The 24,709-nt window shown below is 31.0% G+C and overlaps 2 protein-coding genes across 8 annotated transcripts; both read right to left on the bottom strand.

The window, feature by feature from the left end:
* Nucleotides 1–4,526: 4,526 nt before the first annotated feature.
* Nucleotides 4,527–6,518, bottom strand: LOC114940884 (uncharacterized). Of its 7 annotated transcripts, XM_085488452.1 has the most exons (5): nucleotides 6,231–6,518; nucleotides 5,896–5,959; nucleotides 5,419–5,437; nucleotides 5,017–5,337; nucleotides 4,527–4,672 (listed from the first exon to the last, which is right to left on the bottom strand). In XM_085488452.1, exons 4-5 carry the CDS (start codon nucleotides 5,231–5,233, stop codon nucleotides 4,596–4,598), a joined length of 294 nt encoding a protein of 97 aa, XP_085344578.1. In that variant the 5' UTR covers nucleotides 5,234–5,337; nucleotides 5,419–5,437; nucleotides 5,896–5,959; nucleotides 6,231–6,518; the 3' UTR covers nucleotides 4,527–4,595. The 7 variants fall into 7 exon arrangements, with proteins under 7 accessions (XP_085344578.1, XP_085344579.1, XP_085344577.1 ...); XM_085488453.1 differs by lacking the exon at nucleotides 5,896–5,959; XM_085488451.1 differs by lacking the exon at nucleotides 5,896–5,959 and having other exon boundaries at nucleotides 5,419–5,572.
* A 1,999-nt stretch (nucleotides 6,519–8,517) lies between these two features.
* Nucleotides 8,518–24,658, bottom strand: slmb (beta-transducin repeat containing E3 ubiquitin protein ligase slmb). The gene is made up of 9 exons (XM_029315648.2): nucleotides 23,694–24,658; nucleotides 13,801–14,035; nucleotides 13,487–13,673; nucleotides 12,897–13,353; nucleotides 12,436–12,809; nucleotides 12,000–12,078; nucleotides 11,727–11,907; nucleotides 11,575–11,622; nucleotides 8,518–11,441 (listed from the first exon to the last, which is right to left on the bottom strand). The coding sequence occupies exons 1-8, from the start codon at nucleotides 23,745–23,747 to the stop codon at nucleotides 11,612–11,614; spliced, it is 1,578 nt and encodes a 525-aa protein (XP_029171481.1). The 5' UTR covers nucleotides 23,748–24,658; the 3' UTR covers nucleotides 8,518–11,441; nucleotides 11,575–11,611.
* Nucleotides 24,659–24,709: the final 51 nt, after the last annotated feature.

Consider the following 24,709-nt stretch of genomic DNA (forward strand, 5'->3'; position numbering starts at 1 on the left):
TTTGTATGATTTCATTATTACGCGTTAAAAACGTGTGCAAATATTTATTAAGCCCGAAATTATTCCCAATACTAATATTATAAACACACATTTTCGCAATTATTCGTTTCAAATGTCGCATTCTCTCCATATCTGTCATACAGACAAAGTCAACTCTCTGATCTTTAAAGTGAAAGAACTATTGAGCAATAGTTGCCTCTAATTCTTTCATATCGTTCAAAAATAACTTCTAACTGGACTGAGAGAAAGAAAAAGTGTATCACGTCAAACACATTTGCTATAAACGGTAGATACATTTGTTTGTGAGTAAATCAATTGAATACAGTGTTAAAAAAACTTATACAGCATAGAAAAACAAAAAAACCTTAAAAAATTAAAAGTAAAGAATAAAAGTATAAAAACTTTGTAACTGTGCATTTTACTTTAACAAACAAATTTTTGCCAAATGTCCTAAATTAATCGAAAAAAATCATTAATCAAAATGTCAAAAAACCTACGACACTCTATTTTAGACAAATGTCAAAGCTTATATGTAGATGCATTACGTCGCATCCGATAGTCGTTGAAGATTTTTCTTAAGAGTTAGTGCTGTTTCTTCCGATAAGTCGGAAAAACTTAAAAGCATTCGCTAATATTCTTATTATCAAAGATGTCACTTTCGATGATACTTACTCTTCCGAGCTTAATGCTCTTATAACATTCAACTTTGCTACACACAGAACTGCAATATTTATGCAGCAAGTCAAAAAACTGTCATAAACGCTTATTTGTATATGCTCTCAATGCATATATATCGAATGATATATTGTAGTTCGATATAGTACTATAAGAGCATATGCAATAAGTGTTTTATGTATAATTTATCGACAATATTCACAAATATCTACTCATTTTACATGAGGATGACATAGGAGTGCGAATGACGCGTTCAATTTATACATTATAAAGTTCTTCAATTTTCAAACAAAAAAATTAGTCTCTTGTTTCTGCGGCAACTTATGCACGTCGTAACTTTTCTCGCGATGTAATATAAAACGCACGACAGAAAAATTAGAAATAATGAAATTTTTATCAGTTGCTATTTCCCGTAAAAATAATGGAAATAGCGGAACTATATCATTTTGCAAAATAAAATTGGATATAAATAAAAACTATTGTAAATTATTTTAGACATATATGGGACATGTAAAGATTTAATGCATATTTGCATATGCACATGCACGTAATGTTTAATAATAACATTTCTCAATTACATACTTAAAGTATAAATTTTAGAAAATTAAAAAATTGTTTTTTTGTAAATGCATTAATTATTACCGACGTAATTTACCGGCGTAAGATCCTTCTCGTGAATTTTGTGTAACAAGAAACGGTACTTTCAACAGTCGATAAAATACTTTGGCACTCGAAATATTGATTAATATTCACCGATACTGCCAAAATATCGAATAAGCATTTTTCTAAATATTTAATTAATGAAAAACATGTCAATAAAATGTATGCAGCACACGCACACACAATGCGGATATATAACTATTTCTCGAAAATTATCTTTATAATATTTATCAAATTAATTTTTATATACCTGTTTATCATTTATACACACAATATATTATTTATAGTTTTGCGTGTACATATGATAGATAGGTATATATATATGACAGATATTATCTTTGAATAAAAAAATAATTCCGGACGAAAATCCTTGTAACACTTTAAATAGATATCGGTAATCTTTTAAATTCATTAAGGAAATGTTTAAATATAGATGTAGTGACGTATAAAATCGTGTGAGAAGATATCAATAATAGAAATGTCCAAACACGATAAGTTGCACGATAACGATAAATGATATGATAAGGCACTGTTCACCTAATGATTAAAAAGAGTTAAACAAAAAATTACGCAAATACTTTCTTATTCGCTAAAAATATTATAAACAAGCACAATATCTGATATCATTTATTAATAGAATATATTTTCCACACTACTAAATAAATTTTTTATTTAGTATTTTTATGATAAAGGCATCAACAAACTTTGTACATATAATATGATAACCTTAATTATTTAAAGTGTCTCAATGTTATTATAAAGAATAATTAATTTTATTCTTTTGAAATGCTTACCTTTATAAAGTTCCACAAGATTTATGTCAACATTACACATTTGGCATTAAGAGAAAAACAATTAGATCGAAACGAAAGACTAAAAAACGACAGAAATTATAAGTAAAACCTCTCGAGATGATTAATGTACGGGATGTATCATCTTTCCTTCACGTCACTCGGAATATATTGATTCTTGTCAAATTTACAGTGAGTGCTCATAGCAACGCTGCCATTAACGTTATGGAGCGATTCGAAAATACAAAAATAGAGCACATTTTCATCACACAATAAATTAATGTCAAGCATCAATTATTATATATAAAATAAAAAATATGTATACTATATAGAAAAATACTATAACTTCAAAAAATACAATGTATACATATAATATATATTTATGCTTTATTTATGTTACTTATGCATTTCATATACTTATTGTATTTTTTAGAATTATAGTATTTAATTGTACTTTTTTATTTTATATTTCAATGCTTTTAAAATAAATTTGTTTAAAAACATTTGAATATAAAAAAAAATCGTTATTTGCTGTCGACATAAATTGCCGATAAGATGCATATTAATTTTAGAAATATCAGATTAAAGTATAGAAAAGATGAGACTAATGTTATATTGTTCTTTATACGATTGCAACTATATATTTTCTTATAAAGAATAATTAAATGTAAGATACCTATTATTGGTTCGTCATTTTAAGACAACGACAGTTATATTTAAATACTTGTTTACAGCACTTGGAGCGTCGTTGTCTACGATTTAATCAGTTAAGACAGAAGTATGCGATAAATACGGATAAACACGAAACGGTGATTAATATCTTTTGAATTCGATATTGCGATATTTTATAACAGGAAGAATGACGTTTTTGATTCTATATGATAATTATATCATTATATGAATGACACTATTATATTTCAATAATTATTATTAAATTAGTCATTCATATAATGATATTATTATTATAGTATCGAAATATTAACTATATTTTGGGAAAGTCTTTAGTCTACTTTATCTCTATTTCTCTATTGATAATATTATATTAATCAATTAATCAATTGATATTTTATATTATGTTCATAACGCGTTAATATATCCTTTTATTGACTAGAAAAATATTCTGTTGCAATTTTCATAAAATTTTATGTTATGTTCATAATGCATTGATATGCATGTTTTTATTAACTGATCAAATTTAATTTGATTTCTTGTTTTTAATTATTTATATGTTTCATAAATAATTTTTTGCTATATTTTCAAGAATATAAGATTTTTGGCTTTTATTAATATAATATAATTAATAAACAAAAAATCACTCACCACTGTAGAAATTGCCGACGTGATCTCTCAAAGCATCTGGATAATCATTCGGGGTCGTAGCTTCGACATCGAAAGTACCATAAGTGATGTTATGCTCCTTCTTGATAAATTCCACCATTGACTTCATCATAAGCTGACACGTATGCCTACCAGCAACTTGACTTTGTCCATTCGTCGCATAAACAAGATGCACTTTACGCCATTCGTACCTAATTCATGAAAAAGAGAGAAATAATAATAAGAATTTAGGTACACAGTTAATTTCTTCGTGCAACAATTAATTGTATTTGCAATAAAACAGTTACTGCAGAAACATATATAAAACTAGAAAATGATTTTTATTACACTAAAAATATAACCAATCAATTTGTATATGTATATGTTTATATGTATCATATTTTTATAACACTCTAATTATACATACCGATCCATTATAGCTACAAAAAATTGGGCGATGTCCCTGAAGGCTAAATTTCCGATTCTTGTAGTCATAAAGTATTCATCTTTACAATCAACCTTTTTTTCGGTAAAATCAAAAGTGAAGCCTCCCGTAGTAATTAAAGGTGCGCCAAAGAATTTTGCGACTCTGCCAACGACCGCTGCGCAAAAAAATCCTCAATTAATATACAGTGTAATAAGAACAGAAAGAAAAGAAATATAATTCAGAGGAAATATGCCATTTACTGAATTTATATATTACTGTATTTTATGAATATAATTACAGAATATTAAAAAATAGTAAAATATTTATACAAAATGTAAAAAAAGTAAATGTTCCATTTATTATTATCTGATAATTAAATTATTTTGAAACACAGCAGCTTTTATGCGAAAAATTACGAAAATTTCAGTATAATATATTAGAGCAAATATTGTATAATTAAACATAAGCTCTCACAGACGTAATTTATGTGTGGATTAAAGTATAAGCGGTATATCAAGATTTTAGAGTCATTTATTTTCAGACTCCGCGCTTCACTCATCATTATTCTCATAAGCTAATTATATTTTAGAAGAAAAAAAAATAAAATTCTAAAGACTTAAAACAACATACCAACGCAATAATCGCATGCCGGTCCAAGAAACAAGTGCACACAATGCGAATAACTATCAATTGCGCCAATTTGCGCATACATTGCGTCGCAATGGTCATCTTGCGATAGAAACTTCAATTTTAACCAGTGAGGCAGCAAATTTCGAGATCTTCGCTTCGTACACTGCTAAATCTGTAAAAAAAACGATATTTTAAAATACATTTTATTAATTTAAATAAAAAATTTTTACACGTACAATTTTTTATTAAAAATGCAATTATTTCAATGTTGTTTGTCATTTAAAAAATAATAATAATTAAAATTCTTCTGATTGTTATATTATTTGCAATATAAATTTAATCACGCAAATTGTACATAACATACAAAAAAATTTAATCCAAAAATTCAATTATATATATGTTATAAAGTTTAATTTTAAGTAAAATTAAATTTAAAAAATATTATGCGCGAAACTTAATTTTATTATTCAGTTCCGCACATTTAACTAATCTCGATGTTTGTCTGAATAATCTTACCAAGAATCGGAAGAACCTTAAGTAAAGAAATTTCGAATCTTGGATCTGCTGGTAGGAGAACAGCTATTCTCAATTCGCAAGAAATAACGCCATCGCGACTCGTGCTGCATAACGCCTCGCAATCACGATGCAGTTGCACTTCGCGACACGTTACTTTGCTCTCCACTCGATGCATAAACCATAAGATCGCCAGCATGACGATCCAATGGGACCCCATGGATACGGACGAAAAAACGACGCAGTTTAAATCGGATTTTTCGCTCCGAATCGAAAATCGCGAAATATCATTGTCTCGACAACGTCACGTACAATACACTCCCTCTGTCACAATCACATAATAAATATTTTTCTCATCGCGAAAAGATCTCGCTATGTAGAAAATCCTGATTCATATAAGCTCACTTGTCAGCGTATTGCAATTCTGCAAACCGTCGTAATGCATTCTTATTAATTTTCACAATGTCGAACTATATCAGGATTCGAGTTATTTCACTAGCTTTCGTTAACAGAGAACCATATGCAGCTTCATTTGTCGCTTTCTCAAATTAATTATTCTCTAATGAATCACACGAATGTATTATCCACATACGTACTATACTTTATACAATCTTTGTCTTTATTATAATAAAAGTACAAGCAATACTGATTGCTTGTAATTATTTAACATTAATGTAAGTAAATACTTAAGAGAATGAGAAGAAATTAATCTGTATATATATATACACATGTATATGTAATTACTTACTTATCTTTAAAAGAAAATTAATTTTAAAATATAATGTAAAAATTTTAATTAAATTTAAATAAAAAAAGTATCTTTAATTGTCAATTTTGTAAATTAAAATACAACTTCACTGAATAGATACTTGTCAAAATTACTTCTTTTTGCAGATCTTGTAAATAATATATTTATTTAACACCAATATAATTTAATTTGTATTATCTATAATTTTGAGGACCGGAAAAAAATTATTTAAAAAATTACAGATAATTAAAATTGCTTTACAGTTAATATCAACTTAAATGTTATCGGTGGTTTTTCATTTAATACTCCATATCGCGCTAATATTTTTAAAACGGATATCGTGCGGCATCTCCAAGTACTTCAAGAATTTTATCAGCTAATGTACGATGCAAAGAATTTTTATAAATAAGTTATCACAAGACTTTGCTAAATCTAAAACCACCGACAAAGATCATTAATATTTATTTACATTCGGACGATGCACAGGTATAAAAATTACATTGTTTCACGCGTTATTTGTCAAATCAGATTTGGAAAGCCGACCTCGTGACACGATTAAACGTTTAGAGAATCGAAAAAATATAATTAAGATTGTGTGACTATAAGAGAAAGCGTCATCGCGCGGTTCTGCGAATATTCGACAGTGAGAAACCGCGATTCACATCGAGATTGCCGGGGATACACTGGCACCTCGATCACGCGAACCGTTTTGCCCTACTGACGAGCAAGCACCAATGTCATCTCACCGCCCCGTCATTATCACGACGGATATCTCGCGTCGATTGATAGTAGTTATCGAAAGCTCCAATGTGCACACTCACTTGTCAGCTCCCTCCCGCCGGGGTTGCCGTATTTTCGCAGGATCGAGTTTCTTCAAGGGTTTCCTTGGCCATATAAAATAGTGCTTCACTCGAAGGTTTGCCCATGTAATAGCAGATAGACTTCGCTGTATATTACTTTTCCATTTAAATGCTTTTCCATCAGAAAACCATTTCTCTGCGATATTTCATTCACGACAGTCCGTATGCATGTGTCTAAAATATTTAGAATAAAATATTAATGTAAAATCAATGACATTAAAATTATATTATTATATTAAAATATAAAATATATATATATATATATATATATATATATATATAGAATATCGTAGGGTAGCAATATAAATAAATATATATATTATTTTATTATTTATTATTTATACATATATTATTTTTTGTATTTTTTAATTATTTTATTTATATTAATTGCTATCCTCTCGATATCCAAGCTTTTGGTACATATATATATATATATATATATATATATATATATATATATAAGTAATAATTAAAAAATACAAAAAATAATATATAAATAATAAATAATAAAATTATATATAATAAATAAAATTATATATATATATATATATATATATATATAATTTTATTTATTATTTATATATATTTTTTGTATTTTTTAATTATTTTATTTATATTGCTATCATCTCAATATCCAAATTTTTATTACATATAAATAAAATGTATTCGTGGATGTGTGTGTAGTAAAACACTTAATATTCATATCAAATCTGCTTTTAATATTTCCTAAAAACAAGATAATATTTTATGAGACAAACACACAATAATACTTTATGAAAATATTAACCTTATTTACATTATACTTAGAATCCTCGTTTCTATATGAATATTTCAATTTAATAGTGCACAGCAATCTCATTAATTTAGTAAAGTGAAAAATGTTTAAAATATATCTCTTTCAGACTTTCTCGATGCCGCCGTATGATCTCTAATGCTTTCATCAACATTTCTCAATTTCGTATGTGGTATACTAAATCAACTTACCAAGTTTAGGACGGAAAAATATTAGAATTTCGAGAGAAGCCTCGAGCGCGGCAAAATGTTGGGAGGACGATTCCACTTATATTTATCTGGACGAGTCCATCAATCTCTCGCGCATGCGCATCATCAGTTCTTCGCACCGAGAAATGAGAGTCCTGCGATCGCATTTTAAATCATTGAAACATGCATTAAATCGAAACAGGCAATCGTCCATTTTAATCATCGCTTAAAAAAACAATCCAAAATCATGTTCCTACTTTTAATTTAATGTTGCGCAAGCTAATTACTTTTATTTCTCGATCTATACTTACAAGCGTCGAAGTATCGCGCCGCAGCTTCGAGTCACAACGCACGAATATTTAGACGCGCGTGTCAGTACTTAAATTGTGTCCCCGAGCGCCATCTGATTTCATCCGACAAGGAAAACATGGCTGTCGCTAGCCAATAACAGCGCTCCATATAATGTCGATTCCGAAGGTTCGACTTTCCTATCTCATTCTTACAGTATAATCATAGCTTATAGAAAAGGCGCGCAACAATGAAATTAATTGTATTAAATTGAATCGCATTTCAATAAAATATAAGACGCTTTTTCGAGAAGCCATAAAAAGCTTGTCCAATTCAAAAACTTATTGATGAATAAATTTTCCACTAAAATATTTATGAATGTCAATACACTTGGAAAAATAATAAAATTGCTCAAATTTGATACAAATAATTAATCTCTCTAGAGACTTTCTAAATTATTAATTACAGGACACTTAAATTAAATGACTTTACATGCTTATTTGACATGCTTATTTACACTTGGATTAATTTAGCAGTACGCTTTTACAACATGATTAATTTATACAGTGCATGCAAAAAGGAGAGGGATAACAATATTGTGGCTTTTTACTCATAAAAAATCTAGTATTCTTGTGTAGGTATTATATTTCGAATATAGCTTTTGCACAGCCTTTGTATCCTCTCTATTCAATTATTCTCATATATGAAGATTCATGTTCGATATTAACAATAAAGCATCACAATATCTTCTTAAGGATATATTTCACTGGTATTTTTAATAGTTTCTCAAACATCCACATCCTACGATCAAATCGCAGCGCGTGGCTTAATGCTTTTAATGAGGTGTAAGTTTATGCAATTTCTTAATTACGTCTTAATTATTACATGCCCGATATATCTCCAAATATTTAATTCCACGTTTTATATTACTTATGTTCTTCGTTCGAAGAATAGATTCGATGCGATGTTTTCGTTATTTTTATACAAGATGTGATAGAAGAGGTCTCAACCAAAATCTTAGATTTTAATTTAAAAAGCAAAGAGAAAAAGGGAAAAAAAAATATTTCCATATCCCAATAAGGAAGACACAGAGCACACACACGCACACACAATTATATGTCTTTTGATAATACCTACATACGCGTATCTGTAGATAGTAGTGAAAGGACGATGGAGTACATTAATGTTTGTAATGCAAGATTACGGTTTAATGCCTAACTACGATCACTATTATTTCGCCTACTTGTTGAAACAAGTCACAAACTCAAAAATTATATATGCCGTATAATACTCTACAAAAGTATGCGTTTTTTATGCATACTGCATATATATATAGTACATTCCCATATCTGTAATTATATACATAAATATATACATACCTCAAAATTATACAAAATTTCCATCTCAAATCGTATTAATTTTTCAAAAATCACAATCTTTGTACCCAGTTCGTGTGCAATTCGTTAATTTACCATTTCATTTTCACTTGTCCAACACAGAAACATTTGTAATACAAACAAATTGGTGTACAAATATCCGCAATATATCTACATATTTCTTTTTCTTTTTAACTGTACATTATAAGAGTAAAGAAATTTCGCTTGTATTTTAAATGTTAATTTAATACTTCCTTACTATTTTTTTTACGTGTATTAATATAATATGTAAACTATATTCTGTATACATAGCTCGTATCAAAACCCGAAATTAATGTTACATATATATATACGCGATTGAAATCAAAATGTATACTTTCTTCTATAATGAAAATCTTATTGTAGGGCTTTAGAAATATTTGAATGATTATAATTATACATCTTGTAATATGTATTATTTTCCGTGAAAATTCGCTTTTATATAACCCATTGTTAATTAATAAATATTTACAAGCGATTATATTAGATCGTATTTTTACTAATCATTATTAACAAAACGCATATTCAAAACATAATTCGGTATTTCACTTTCTTGCCAATATCTCACTTTCACGTAGTTATTAACATTGTAGCATTGTTTGATATCAAATATCTGATAACGCTCTAAGTAAGATGTGATATCATGGAATTTTAATCGATTTTCGGATGTTAGTAATATTGTATAATATTATATACAATATTAATTTCATAATAATATAATAATAACATTCCATAATATTGCATTATTATATTATTATTATTACATCATTGTGCATAATTTTATAATATTATTATGTATATTTTACGATATTATATATATATTTTTTTAATTGCAAAATACAAATTATTCCATAATATCACAACTACTTGAGTTTCATGGATATACTATGCAACTACATATGAACTTTATATACTCAACTATATACATAATTATAAATATCGAAGTAGCAATATGTTTTACTCATATATTTGCGTTTATAATACATTTTAATGTTTGTTAAAAGAATATTTCTTAAAATTTCAGTGAAATACCAAATCATTAAAATTTAACATTATTATATAGCAAGAGAAGTAATATTATTAATACATTAATTTCTCAACAAATTGACAATTTAGAGATATAAAAATGAGAAACCTATATTATACAAAAATGTGAATAAAATGATCTAAAACGAGATCAATAGTCAAGATATAATAGATTTTTCTTTTTTAACTATTTTAGGACCACACTACATGTCTTTGCATGAGAATAATAATAATAATAATATTTACATCTTGATGTAATGATTTTTATATTTTAAATGCAAATGATATTTTATCAAATGTCTGTGCAGATGTTGGCTTTTTACTAGCTTTTTAAATAACATAACATAAGCTTCAAAGTTTGAAAATATCTACTAAAAATTATTATATATTCACAATTAATGATTGTTTGCAATTCTAAACGTGGATATATATATATATATAGGCATTTTGTTATCAGCTATTCGCGAAAAATGGTGCAATACAATAATTCTGCCATTTAACAATTTCCTTTTACACATTCACACGAAATAAGTACCCCAATCAAACATTTTACAATATGTTCTTACTTCATAAATTAATTATATAAAAAATTATTAATTTACTATAACACATCTAACGTTTTATTTTAAATTGTAGTATCCAGCCTTCTTAAAAACGCTTCATTTTATTATGTATTGTAAGTCTTTCTATTTTTTATTTTTTATTTTACCTTAGGAAAATGGTCTCGACTTCTATCGTGTCATAGAGCGTAGAAGAATTCCAGATATGGCCAAAGCAAACGACGACAATCGTTTACATCCATGGGATGTATTTATGTGGCGTTTTTAAACATATTGTTCGTTCCTGAACATAGTGCGTCAAGCGCATATATAAATTATAATTTATAGTTTCATACAGGAAGAGTCAGTCGAAGTTTACTTCCCTATTTGTTGGGAAATTTCTTTTGTTGTCTCAGCAAACCATAAATCAAAGTCAATGACCGACTAAGTTTTTCCTTCAGATGTCACTATGACAGATTAATTGTCATTCACACTGGACACTCATCATCAGACATTTCGTTCTTTGCGTACATTATCGTGAACACATTGGATTCACTCACTAACCACTTGTCTAAAATATAAAATTTTTCAATCAAGTTCTGATTCATTTTTAACATTTTTTTTAAATATTAGTTATTGGTATCCATATCAAATTTTCAAATTTTATTACTAGAGTAGTGAGATAATTTATAAAATATACTTACAATTATATCACAATAAAGGAATCTCCGTATTGATGCGTCACTCAAATGCTACAAATAAAAAAATATTTCAATCTTCCCTGCGTTTACTAATTAACATATATTAAAAGCCATATTAATAGCGAAATTAAAAGAAATCTAAAATTATGTATTACGGGAAGGAGATCTAGTATCAGCTTGATTTGGTGCTCCATCCATTGGTAACCGTCCGCTGCATACACTTCCACTTGATGGATTGTAATTAAGAAAGTCCCAAATGAGTATTGTATCATCATGAGAGGATGAGACGATTTGGAACTCGTCAAACTGAAGACGAAATACGCGTCCAGTGTGTTCCTATTAAAAATATAATTGTTTAGAATTTAATACAAATTGTTTCTGATGAATATAATAAATATATAAAAGAAAATAGAGAAATAAAATCTTACCACCAAGGTCCGTAAACATAATGTACTAGCAACGGCACGAGGATCTAAAGCTGCTACCAAATCCCAAACTTTAATTTTTCTGTAATATAATAATAAATATGAATTAGATGGTATATTTTTTCTCGTCATGTTTAAAAAATTATGAAGTAAGGTAAAGCATTTAAATCATTTTTAAATTATTAATGTAAAAATTTTTAAACAAATAACATGGAATTATTTAAAATATTTTTTATTTTTTGTTCATTAAAACTGTATCATAAATAAAATTTGTTAATTTTATTTTTCTACAAAAGAAAAAATAAGAATTATATAAATAATGATAAAAATCTCCAAGTATATAATGTAAACATAATAAATTTTCTACACAGTTGCTAAAAAGATTGCTACTTCCACTTAATGCAAAATTAAAATTAAGATGTAAGATTTCCATACATACCCATCATAAGCACCACTGACGATGTGTTTACTATCAAATCGAATACATCTCACTAATTCCTCGTGTCCTTCTAAAACACGTAGGCATGCGCCACACTCGATATCCCACAGTCGTATAGTATTATCACTACTACCACTAACTACTAAGCGATCCCTATATTGCAAACACGCTATACCGCGCTTATGTCCGTTCAACGTTCGCACAAACTCGCAATTAGATGTATTCCATACTTTAATAGTTCTATCACCACTAGCGGAAACTATATATTTCTCGTCAAAATCGACCACGTTCACCGCTGCCCTGTGTCCCACTAAAACTCTTCTTAATGCAATCTCCGTCTGCGATGTCATATCCCAAACCGCTATTGAACGATCCTGTGAATAATATTTATTATCAGCAATAATCCTAATTGTTTATAAATTAAGAAATATATAAAAATCCACTATTCTTTCTTCACTGACCTTGGAACATGTAACCATCATGCCGTTGTTAAATCTAAGATGCAAAACCGCCTCGCAGTGATGAATTAGCGTATTAACCATTTCGCCTGTATTAGCGTCCCAAACTCTCACAGTGCTATCCGAAGAACCAGATATTATAGCCTTATCATCATATTGCAAGCACAGCACAGAACCTGTATGTCCCGTTAACACCTTAATGCATTGCAGAGTATTTCTATCCCAGATTTTAATCGTGTTGTCACGGAGTCCGGAGACTATCTTCTGATCATCGTATTGCAGACAGTAAACACCTTTCGAATTCTCGCTACGGCAATTAATTCTCTGAAGATTGAACCGACCCATTCTCCAATTATTTTCTATACTCTCGATATCTTTGACAATTTTTGGATAAAGAGATCTATAGAAATTATGATTGGGAAATGCTTCGCCCGGTTTCGGTTTAAAGAGGTACTGTATCCTGAAAACAAAAATATACAGAAAAATGTATATATGTATATATATATGTTTATTATAATTTATAAAGATGTTATGCATATGTATCATTAGCATCATTATATATTGAGAGTTTTATGTCTCATAAATTTACTCACCATCCTCTTCTTTCGGCCAATCCCCTCCAGACTGAATCCGTTCGAACCTTGCGTTCAATCAATTTTTTCCAAAGCATTCCTTCGCTGATTACTCTATGCCATTCCTTGCATACTAGTTCTGCAGAAACGAGTGATTTAGCGTCTAAGTATGAAAGTATACTTTCTGCAACGTGGTCCAATCCTTTTTCTGTAAAATATTCGATATTATTAAAGTTGAAATACAATATACATAATTATGTTATACATAAATATTGTTAAAGAATATGTCGATAAAAAATATTGGATACATAAAGTGTAAATATTTAATTACTCACTTGGCAAAAGTGAGATGAAGTCTCTCTGCAGCATCGGTTTGAGATACGCGTTGATGTGTCCATGCTGATAATGGCACATTCGTGCTAACAGCTGTTCGACAAAGTGCACTTGCTCCGGCTCGCTCCATCTTTCAAATAGCTTCATACAAATTTCTTTTTCCTGTACATATTGCGTGGTTACTCCTGTAGATGGTTCCTTCTTGCAACTCGGATCGTACAGTATCGTCATGGGATACTGTAACAGAATATTAACCAATTACACACTTTCTTCTATGTCATAGAGTATAAAGTTTAAACACACACACACACAATATATTCTATATTGTAAATGCATACCGCGATTTATGAAAAATTATAATATAATATATATGATGATATATAGATCTCTTTTTTTATTAACAATAAATTAAAATTAATGGAGACTTATTATCAGAGAAATAGTCATTATTTATATATTATCGCGTATTTATTTACATTTAATTATCATATACGTAAATCGTAAAAATGTAATATATATTTGAGTTCCTTTATATTTTTTATACACGTATGTAACAATCTATTTTTACTGTATCACCGATTAATCGGAGCGCAAATAAATGTGACTAAGAAATATCATGTCGTACAATGTACATTATCGTATCGGTCTATACATTGTTATTTCACGATTAATCGCTTAAATGATATGCATTGGAAATCGACAAATTGTGCAAAGCATTCGCGTTCAAATATGCAATTTCCAAGAGAAAAATATTCAAGTTATCGTACAAATATGCCTTATCAATATAATTATGAAATCAACTACGTAGCTCAATCAGTCTTACATTTTTAGCAAAATGAATTTAAAAAATAAGGAGCAAATATTTTATCTAAAACAAAATCAATAGTTAATCTACATAAAAAAAGGCACTAATAAAAAATATAAATTTAACTTTATTGTTTTTTTCATAAACCAACAATTATCGATACTGTTGTCGATCGATATAGTGATAGACAAACGAAAATACAAGGATTTTAAATTAATTGCTTTCCTTCTTCCATCAGAAAGAACAATCGTAAAGATAATCGATTTCCTGCCAACGTGTCGTTAATCTCACTTATCTCTCGAAATAATATATATAGATAAATCTGAAAAGTCACAATACGCCAATCAAATTCAACAAAAATTATCAGATAGCTTATCTACTCTTTATCTAACTCTCATAGGTATATCAGATCGATTCAAATCGAATTCTAAAATAAATATATCACTTGGAAACATTACCAGGTAGCAACAAATTATTGATACAAGAAAAGACGTGTCATAATGATTGAAAAAAATTAAGTAAACTATTTATTTTAATATATATTCATTTAAAATAAACGATTTAAAATTTTTCTGCAAAAAAAATTCACGTGGACTTAGAGCGATCTGATAAATAAATATACGTTTGCTAGAATCGTGGATGTATCTCGAGACAGAGCAAAGTACCGGGTTCTTGACCTCTCGTATCTCATAGCTCTTATAAATTAATTCGTTTACGTGCGTCCTGGTTTGTGTCGAGCATCTCGTTTTTCTCGTTAATATCATATAATCGTTGGTGATCACATTTCAAGCAACACATAAACAGATATTTCAATTTTAACAAATAATCATTTTAATAAGACGCGTTTTAACTAAAATTTTAGCATAAAATTTAATTGAAATTAAACAAGGTCAACGCGTATGTAATCGATTCGTATATAGGTAAATATAAATTACGATTACATGAACGAATAGTGACGGTGACAAAATATGCGAATAAATTTATGCCATTGTCACGTAGCATTAAAATTGTTGGCATATATGTCATTCAAGTATGACTAATCAAGTTTTACACAGAAATTCAGGCACGTAGCGTAAATGCGCACAAGATGCACTTTTCGCGAAAGAAAGCAGTCTCACACATTTACACTTTCACTATTTATACGTCATCCTTATCGTCGATACTTGCCGCCAATATCCGATAATATTAGTCGCAGGCGATATCATCAAGAACATCTTGCCATATAGATAAAAATAGAATGTAAGAACGCGTATTGATCAAACCTAATCCTCGCATATCCTTTGTCGAGATTTTTCTATCACACTTTCGCTTAAAAAATTTTCTATTTAAAAAACAAAGAGAATAAATCGACAAAATAAATATATAATGTGTGTATTGTACATTTTAATTTTACATTAAAAATATTAAATACATTTTTATTATAAAAATTATGTCAACTATATATGATAAAATGTATAATATGCGAGGATATAATGGAAAAGAATATATATTCTCTTTTCTTTTTTTTACAAATATAACTTTCAACTTATCAAAATTTCGTGCTTAATTATCAGAAATTATTTATCATCCCGATATTTGAGTTCGATTAGATTAGATAATTTAAATAAATGTGACGTAGCAACTCATTACCTATGCTAACACATTATCGTGCTAATCTAATTTCAAGGATACCGTATTTAGCGTCAAAATGGAATATCATATATGTAATTCTGTTTTGATATGAAAAATAAAATCCTACAACGACGTATCAATGCCATTAAATTACGGATTTATTTCTTTAACATATATTTAATTTTTTCAGTATTATTTCTCTCTTCAAGTTAATTCTTCTCTTTTAATTTATACTCCATATTAATTTCCTTCTAACACTCAAAAGATCTTTCCCAGTCGATTAAGCGTTATCAGAGCTTTATCATCCTACGTAAGTTTACATAATTTTTCCCCGTGCAACGAACCTTATTAACAGAATAACGATGGATTTATCACGGAATCGAAAGGTATATGCACATACATAAATACACAGCGAAACCGAGTGGGCGATATTTTTATAAACGCTGAATTACATTTGCGCGAGCGGAGAAAGTGCATCCGCAAACGCAACAAGAAATGCCACAACATTAGGAGGATGCGCACAATTCGAGAGCAAGATTTTACAGTCAAAAAAAAGCGAAAAAACCATACAAATGCCAAGTCAATCTTAACATTTTCACATTGTTTCGCAACTTCGTCCGGCGCAACATTCTCCAGAAGATGTCCAAGAATCGGTGAAAAATGGTTACTCCTCATGACATTTCTGATTCTCTACCAGCAAAAGTGTTTCTTATATCTTTCAAATTACAAATCTCTAAACATAAAGGGTTCTTTGCCTAAACTAAACTTCGAGGACAGAAGAAATTAAACGCTAAACCATGTTACATTAAATTCTGGATTGAACTTTATAAGCCATATTTTATATCTATATTTTTGTCAAGATTGATTTCATAAGAATAAACGATTCTATATATACGTGTTTGCTATTTCGAGACGGATTTTATAGAATATCTTGTTGAGCATTTCTTTATCTAAAATATAACCGCATGTCATATATATTGAATATAGAAGTGTGTCACACGAGATGCAAGTAAATCCCGTTTTATACGTCTAAGACCAGCAACGATTTGCAGTCTACCTAGAATAATACGAAATCGTATATTTCGCGCCTGACCTACTTGCCGTGGCGTCTCCCCTACCCCAGGAAGTGAAAACCGTCATAAAAGACCCATATCGCGTTAAATACTCGTTAATGAAGACTATGAGCTCTCTGCATCGCAGAAATGGCTATAGAGAGAATAACGGCGAACAGACAGCAACTTTATACGTTTCTAAGAATACAAATTCGATCGACGAGCTTGCAAGAAATTCATATATCTGACATTTAAAATTTCGAATTTTACGCCGACTTTCGCTCCATTATTTTTGAACTAAAAAAAATGCCACTTTCTCTTGGAAAAAAGAAACGTCATAAAATATGACACCTCTAGGACGAAATATTTCTCTTGAAATTAAAGAGAGTTATTATCAAATTTCATGACGAGTGTTGAAAGATCTTTGAAAAGATCGTTTAAAAATCGATGATTTCTAGAAACGTCCCTTATAATGTTATTGTAACACGAAGAGAGAGACGAGTCTAGCGGTGCGCGCGATCATCTGAAAACGCTTCGAGTGCTCCCGAATAACGGTATCGCGAACTCGTGTCGAATCTACGCTCTCCTGATTCTTTTGTCTTCTTGAATGTCGTCCCCGTGTGCCTGTTGCCACGACTAAAATCTACAATGTATACTGGAAATCCACTGACTGGTGAATCGATTGACTTTTCTCTAGAAATCTTTTTTTTTTTCGGAAATTTTAATAGGTGATTTTTAATAAATGTGACTCGAATCTTTCTCCTCTTTGAAAAGATTCTTAAATGTCCGGAAATAAGGAAAAATTAAATTTAATTCTTTCCTTTCCTTATAATTACTGAAAAAAAATTGACGTTAATCATTAAAAAAAATTGAAGTTACCTACTTATTTCCTTTCCTTTTCGATCGCTTATATTATAAAAGACTTTGATGTCTCAATATCTATTTTAAGGAGATTGTATATTTTAATTTTCGCTATAAGAAACATTGCCACGTGAATCACATTTATTTATTATCCAATATTTTCTATATATAAAACACTGCAATTAGACTGCAATTTGTTTATTAATATTATCTCTTAATTTTAATTAGATTTTGTATTTTTACTTTATTTTTATTTAATATTATTTTTGATTAATTTTATTTTTATTCTTTAATTCTATTTTTTAATTTCTCTTCAGGTATTGATTACTTCATTTCAACGTAAGTATTTATATTCTCAGTATATTTGAAATAGGTAAAAATTGTCTGTCTGGCAACTGCAGGTTTTATTTCGCTGAAACTTGATCGTTGTCTTTTAATGCTTTGAATGCGTTTATAAGGAAGTAGTGTCGCAAGGCCCGAAATGTACGAATGTTTCGCGGAATGAATCGAGAAACAAGTTTTTGCTCCGTGAATTCGCTCGTCTATTCTGGCACAAAGAGGTCGACAACTTCTGAAGGTTTAAGAGAAGCGGCCGCCGGAGATCGTGACGTTAGAAAGCGTAAAGAGAACATTAAAATTAACAATGGACTCTGACACACCGCACAAATATTCAAGTATCTCGAAGCTAGATAGATAACCAGGAATTTCAAAACGGCTTATCGATTTATCTATTGTGAAAGAACCCAGAGACTGTCTCATCTCAAGCGATTATCTTCAACGATAACTGTCCCGAAATTTAGAGTATACAGTCAAAAAAAATTTTTATGGAAAATTTTTAATCTGAAAACCCGATAAGATATATAACTTGAAAACATCTATACTTATTGTTAGATCCCTCTCTCGTGAAAGTCTTTGAAAAATAAAAATAGAAAGGTGTTATTTATTACGAACAAAGAATCGATTTCTTGCACGATATTGCCGATTCCACGAGTACATCAGGGTCAGATATCACGATGTTTCTCGCAGTGTCTCTTTTATCTCGGGCAACGAAACCGAAACTTTGCAGCGACGCCTAAAAAGGAAAGACACCTCCTACTTAACATTGCTTGTGTACACGTCATTATGCAAAAGCTGCGGAAGGGCACTGCGAATTTATATCCGCCACACACACACATGTACAAGCATGCACACGTATACTTCCTGATTATTTATTTTATCTTTCACTGACGTACGAATGGACTTCCGCCTTGCGCTATAAAGATGGGAATACAAAAGGCATTTGCTTCCTCTTGGAATCAGTAAAAAAAAAATAAGAATTTGCTCTCCTTTTGAATAAACATTGAAATTTATATTTAATATAAAAAAATGAAAATAACGGAAAAAATAAAATTTAAAGAATTAAGAATAAAAAATTGTTTAAAAATTTAATTATGTCCCTCCTGAAAAAAATCCTGTATGGACACCCATGGATATAGGCAAGATACACAGAGATAATTTTATCTAAGAATTTATCCTGAAAATCATAATAATCGTGGGGCAATATGATATTGAAAGAATTTTATAAGAATTTCTTTCTAAAAAATATTAATATTCTACCACAATAAGATATAAAATATATATTCGATTAATTTTATTATGTACATACTTAGTAAAATTTACTATGTACCTATTAATATTTTCTATTGTAAATATCAGAGAAACTTGTAAAATTTCTCCCACGATTACCATGATTTCCAGGGTAAATTCTAAATTCTCTCCGCGTACAAATCTAAACCGCTTCACTCGCGAATGGCAAAACGGTGATGGATCCGCTACCGTTATCGTGAACACGCTTTTTTCGACGTTTATTTCTCGTCCTCTCCTCTCGTATATATAAAGTTCATTAACATCGATGACCTGTCGAGTGTTGTATACGCGGTATTATTATTATTAAATTGAATCCATTGTGACTGAATACGGAAGAGTATATCCTTTTGGAGTTTACGATCCCCTACATGGTAACAAACATGTATCCGGAAGATACTTTTATAACGATTATACTCTCTTATAATGCTCTTACAGACAATAACTGTCAATTTGAATTCAATGGACTAGTAAAGAGCCAGACGCGGATGGTAGTGCGTCAGTTTCGAAGAAGAATTAATTTTCCTTGAAACTGATTAGCGCTGTATACAGGGCACAAATATTTCCTGACGCGATACCAAGAAATTAAATGAAACTTATTGTTAGTTTGAGATTTATTTAATTTCTTGGTATCGTATCGAAGAAAATTTGTGCCCTGTAACAGAGCTAATTAATTTCAAAGAAAATTGATTCTTCCTCGAAACTGACGCGCTACCTTATTAATTCGTTAAATTCAAATATAGTTATTACATTGAGAACTTTATTAATGTTTGTTTATTAATAGCTTTGCATATAATAGCTGTGGTAAATAAAATTTTAGAAAAGTAGAATTTTTTGTGTAGAGTATATTAATTTCGAAAGTGAAATCTTCCTAAAAAGTAGTTCAAAGTCTCGCTGATTTCTAAAATTGCTATACTATGTTGCATAACTACGTGCAATTATATAAATCATTATCATATTAATGGAATAATTCAGTAAGGCTTTATTACATTTCTTTTTTTTGTGAAATAAATTGGCTTGGAACATTCTTTACTTAAAAACTGCGACAAATATTAATTTGATTAATAATTAGAAAAATAACTTTTCTGTATTATGTTAACAAGCTTTCCATTTTTATTGATCGGATTTTAATTTACCTAAAGGAGAGAGAATGGCCATACATATACATAGATATATTTGACGATAAGGTTATGGAAGTTTTCAACTTGGAATATCAGCTTGTTACATCGAGAGTTAGTACTCGAGAATAATAATGTCCAAATCCGTGAATATATTGACGTAGGTAAATTCGCGCGACCTTCTCGCTCAAGGATCGCAATCTGTCCCTCTCTCCCTCTTTTTCTTTCTCTATCATCGACAAACTGACGTTTGAAAGCCCGTTTGCTCATATTTTTTATTGGAACAGCATTATTATCCATCAACTGTGAAATGTACGGAAATTACAAATGTGTACTAATCTAATCAACTATGAAACAGCCTCTTAACAGATATGAAGAAACCGAGTTAATTGAGATAAAAAACTAACACATTAAGATATCGCAAATGTAATTTTGTTAATCTATATATTAAAAAATATATTTCTTTAATCACACAAAAATCTAAATTATATCGAAAAAAAAAACGAGAAGAGAAAAGAGAAAGAAGAAGAAAGATGGATATATTTTGACAAATTTTAAATTAATTTTGCCTTATAAAAAATGTTTAATATTTGTATATTGTATAAATTAATATCGTATTTATTAATTCTATCGTTTTCTAGTCTATAAAATAAAGATTTTCGCACGTATTTTCCATTACAGGAAGAAATTAACGAATGCGTGTGATATGATTTATGAGCGCAATGAGCGTAGGAGGGACCATCGTCTAAGCGCGGGATAAGAAGTCGTAGGTGCACTTCCGGTGCGTCGTGTTGCAACAAATGCGTGTCATTACGAGGAATAACGACTGTTATCGTGTACAGTCCACAGAAGTCGACACGCTCGTAAAACTGTCACATATACATACACACAAATTCAAGGTGCGCTGCATATATGGATTAATTGCGCGAGCGACTGAATCGTCAATCAATCTATCGCAATTACACGAACGTTAGGATCAAAATATGCAAGCGAACATTCGAGAGATAAGTAAAACAAGAAATAAAATTCGGCATAATTAATATAAGTATATATTTGTCACATTAAATTAACACTAAAGAAAAATTTGAAATTTAAAAAAAAATTTCAAATAAGATCTGATGAAAGTAAATATCCGTATATATTTGCTCTTCTCTCTTTTAATAATAAATAGACTGAAAGTAATGAGGTAGGAGAGATTGTGTGCACATGTGCGTGCAAAGACTGTCCTTGTATTACAAGAATCGAGGAGCGTGTTTATCCTTGTATAAAGCAAAACGATCAATTTAAACACGAGTCGAAGCTATCAAGACTCTCGCTATTATCGTCGACGCCTTTTTTCCAGAAAAAGTGAAGAAAGCGGATAAGAGAGTGGATGCACCAAGTCAAAAGTCGTGACGGATCGAATCGAATAGAATCAGGAGGGGTTGCTAGACCTCTCAAGGGACGAGAAGGGGGCAAAGCTAAAGCATCGATTGTGTATAGCGCGCCTGGAGACAATTAAAATCTACACTGTACAAAAATATGTAATACATTACATAAAAATATATAATACAATTACGCATAAATAAATAATTAATGTAAAATTGCGCGATAAATAGTGAAAACGTATGCAATTTTACAATTAATATTTATGTAATTTTACATATTATGTAATATTCTACATTTTTTTATAGCATTATAACGCGCCTGAAAACAATTAGATTCTACACTGTAAAAAAATATGTAATATATTACATAAAAATATCTAATAAAATTACATAAGTAATAACTGTAAAATTACACGATAAATAATGAAAACGTATACATTTCGTGCAATTTTACAATTATTATTTATGTAATTTTACATATTTTTTACATTGTAACTAATCGGACATGTGTTACCCGCCAGACATTAGATATTCTATTCAGTTATCATTATTCTCATTTTTTATGTGAAAGAAATACAATAATTAAATCTCAAAAGGAGGACGATCGAAAATTTCCATCTTTCTACGAATGCTCCGAAATGAAAATCGATATCTCTAATTTGGTGACGTGTAAATAAAGAGTCAGTTAACGAAGCATGATTGGCTATTTTTCTTGTTACGCATTTATAGATGCAACGCGTCGTCTAACGAATGTCAATTATAACACCTAATGTGCATACGTCATACGTCATATCGTACGATCGCGCGGCGATCTGTAAAAGGCGTCGCGTCAAGGATTCACGATTTTAATGAAAAAAAAAAGGAGCGAGAAAGAGAGGGGACGCGAGGATTTCGATTTGCATCCATGATTTGCAAACAACAGCCGTTATAACATGCGCGATGACAACTAGACCTCACGTCGTCCTTCACGTCGATCGACATGTCAACATCCAACCACGAGTCCGGAGTGTTTTTTTTTTGCATTTAAAGAGAAATGAAAAAAGTCAACATTTTTTAAGAATCGAAAGATTGAACAGAAAATCGCGATCGAGAGACGCGACTTGTCAGACGCGAACCTAGAAATGATTTCGCCAGGAAATTGCTGTAAGGACGATCCCCTTAATTAGAGAGATAATTGTCAGATCGACAAGTATAAACAATCAAGATGTATCCGATAACTCCTCCTTCTCTCTCTCTTCCTCTAATATAAAGGACATAATCGGTCGCGACGCTCTCGTACAATTCAAGCTTGACCTCGAATATCTCGGGAAGTAAAAGCACGTGCAGGACGGACGATTCGGTCGGTCGCGAGGAGGCACAAGATGGCGATGATAGTTTTTTTTCTCACAAGGTGAGGAAACGTCGCGCGGACAGATTGCCCAGTCATTCATTCACTCGCTCGCTCGCTCGCTCACTCACCTGCTGACTTGTGTTCGTGTCGTCGATAATCTTGTCCGTTTCCATGTTGATCATCTCCTATCTCGTCCTGACGAGACGTCCGCCGTCGAGCGACTCTCGGCAAAGCTGGCGCTCCGTACGCTTTCTCGCACCGAGTTAACGCGTGGCTCCCGATACAGACGACGAATTATATGTATATATTCGGAATTCCTCGGAAGAATGGCTGACTGGTGAGAGAGCGAGAGGCTCCACGAGGCGCGTCCTTTGTGGCTTTTAATCGACGGATGACGGCAGATAATAACGGCTAGGCTACGAAAAGTCCCTCGCCTTGCATATTCACGCAGGAAGTCGGCGGGACAACATTTTTTCACATCAACCAACACAATCAACGAAAATAATGACGTGCAGTCACGGGGCGTCCCTCGATTCTCTTCCGCGCGTCGCGATGACGTATCCGGTCGCGAGACAGGGTATATCCAAGTCTCCTGATTTTTCTCTCCTCCGAGATCACACGATCGCGATCGGCGAACTTCCTCGCGGCGCAGACAGTGCCGAACTGGGCCGAGCGAATGAACGGACGGACGAGACGGGACGATGACGGACGCCGCGCGCGCGAGACGCGACTCCGAGAATGCGCGATTCGTTATGGCCGGGAGCGGGATCCCGCGATTGGCCGGCGCAACGATATTGCGGTCGGGGAGAGATGTGGCTTTCGTTTCGGTTGCGTGCGAGATAATGCGCGAGCGATAACGCCTGCTGCCCTGCCGACGCGGATGTCGCGAATCGACTGCTCCGAGATCGCGTTCGGAAAGCTACCTCGTTGAGCGGAGGCCGCCCTCGAGCGACCAATCGGGACGAAGAGATCCCCTTGCTCCGATTGGTCGATCAGACGCTGCTCCAGCGTAGCTAGATTTCCGAACGCAGTCGACGAGTACGATACTTTCAAAATGGCGCCTGCGGCGCGCGATATTTGAATCTATAATTCTCGTGATAACTTTTATTTCACAAATGTAATAACATAATGATCTATAGAGAAA

This window comes from Nylanderia fulva, unplaced genomic scaffold, assembly GCF_048542155.1.
Source record: "Nylanderia fulva isolate GAGA-0341 unplaced genomic scaffold, ASM4854215v1 Scaffold7, whole genome shotgun sequence".
NCBI classification, from domain to species: domain Eukaryota; kingdom Metazoa; phylum Arthropoda; class Insecta; order Hymenoptera; family Formicidae; genus Nylanderia; species Nylanderia fulva.

Bases quoted from the DNA above. Each gene is read 5' to 3' on its own strand.
- LOC114940884 (XM_085488450.1), bottom strand. From the start codon at position 5,233: ATGGGGTCCCATTGGATCGTCATGCTGGCGATCTTATGGTTTATGCAT. The intron at 4,673-5,016 runs GTAAGATTATTC...TTTTTTTTACAG, and splicing joins TAAGGTTCTTCCGATTCTTG to ATTTAGCAGTGTACGAAGCG.
- slmb (XM_029315648.2), bottom strand. From the start codon at position 23,747: ATGATCAACATGGAAACGGACAAGATTATCGACGACACGAACACAAGT. The intron at 13,354-13,486 runs GTGAGTAAATTT...TTTTGTTTTCAG, and splicing joins TTGGCCGAAAGAAGAGGATG to GATACAGTACCTCTTTAAAC. The intron at 12,079-12,435 runs GTATGTATGGAA...ATTATATTACAG, and splicing joins GTCAGTGGTGCTTATGATGG to AAAAATTAAAGTTTGGGATT.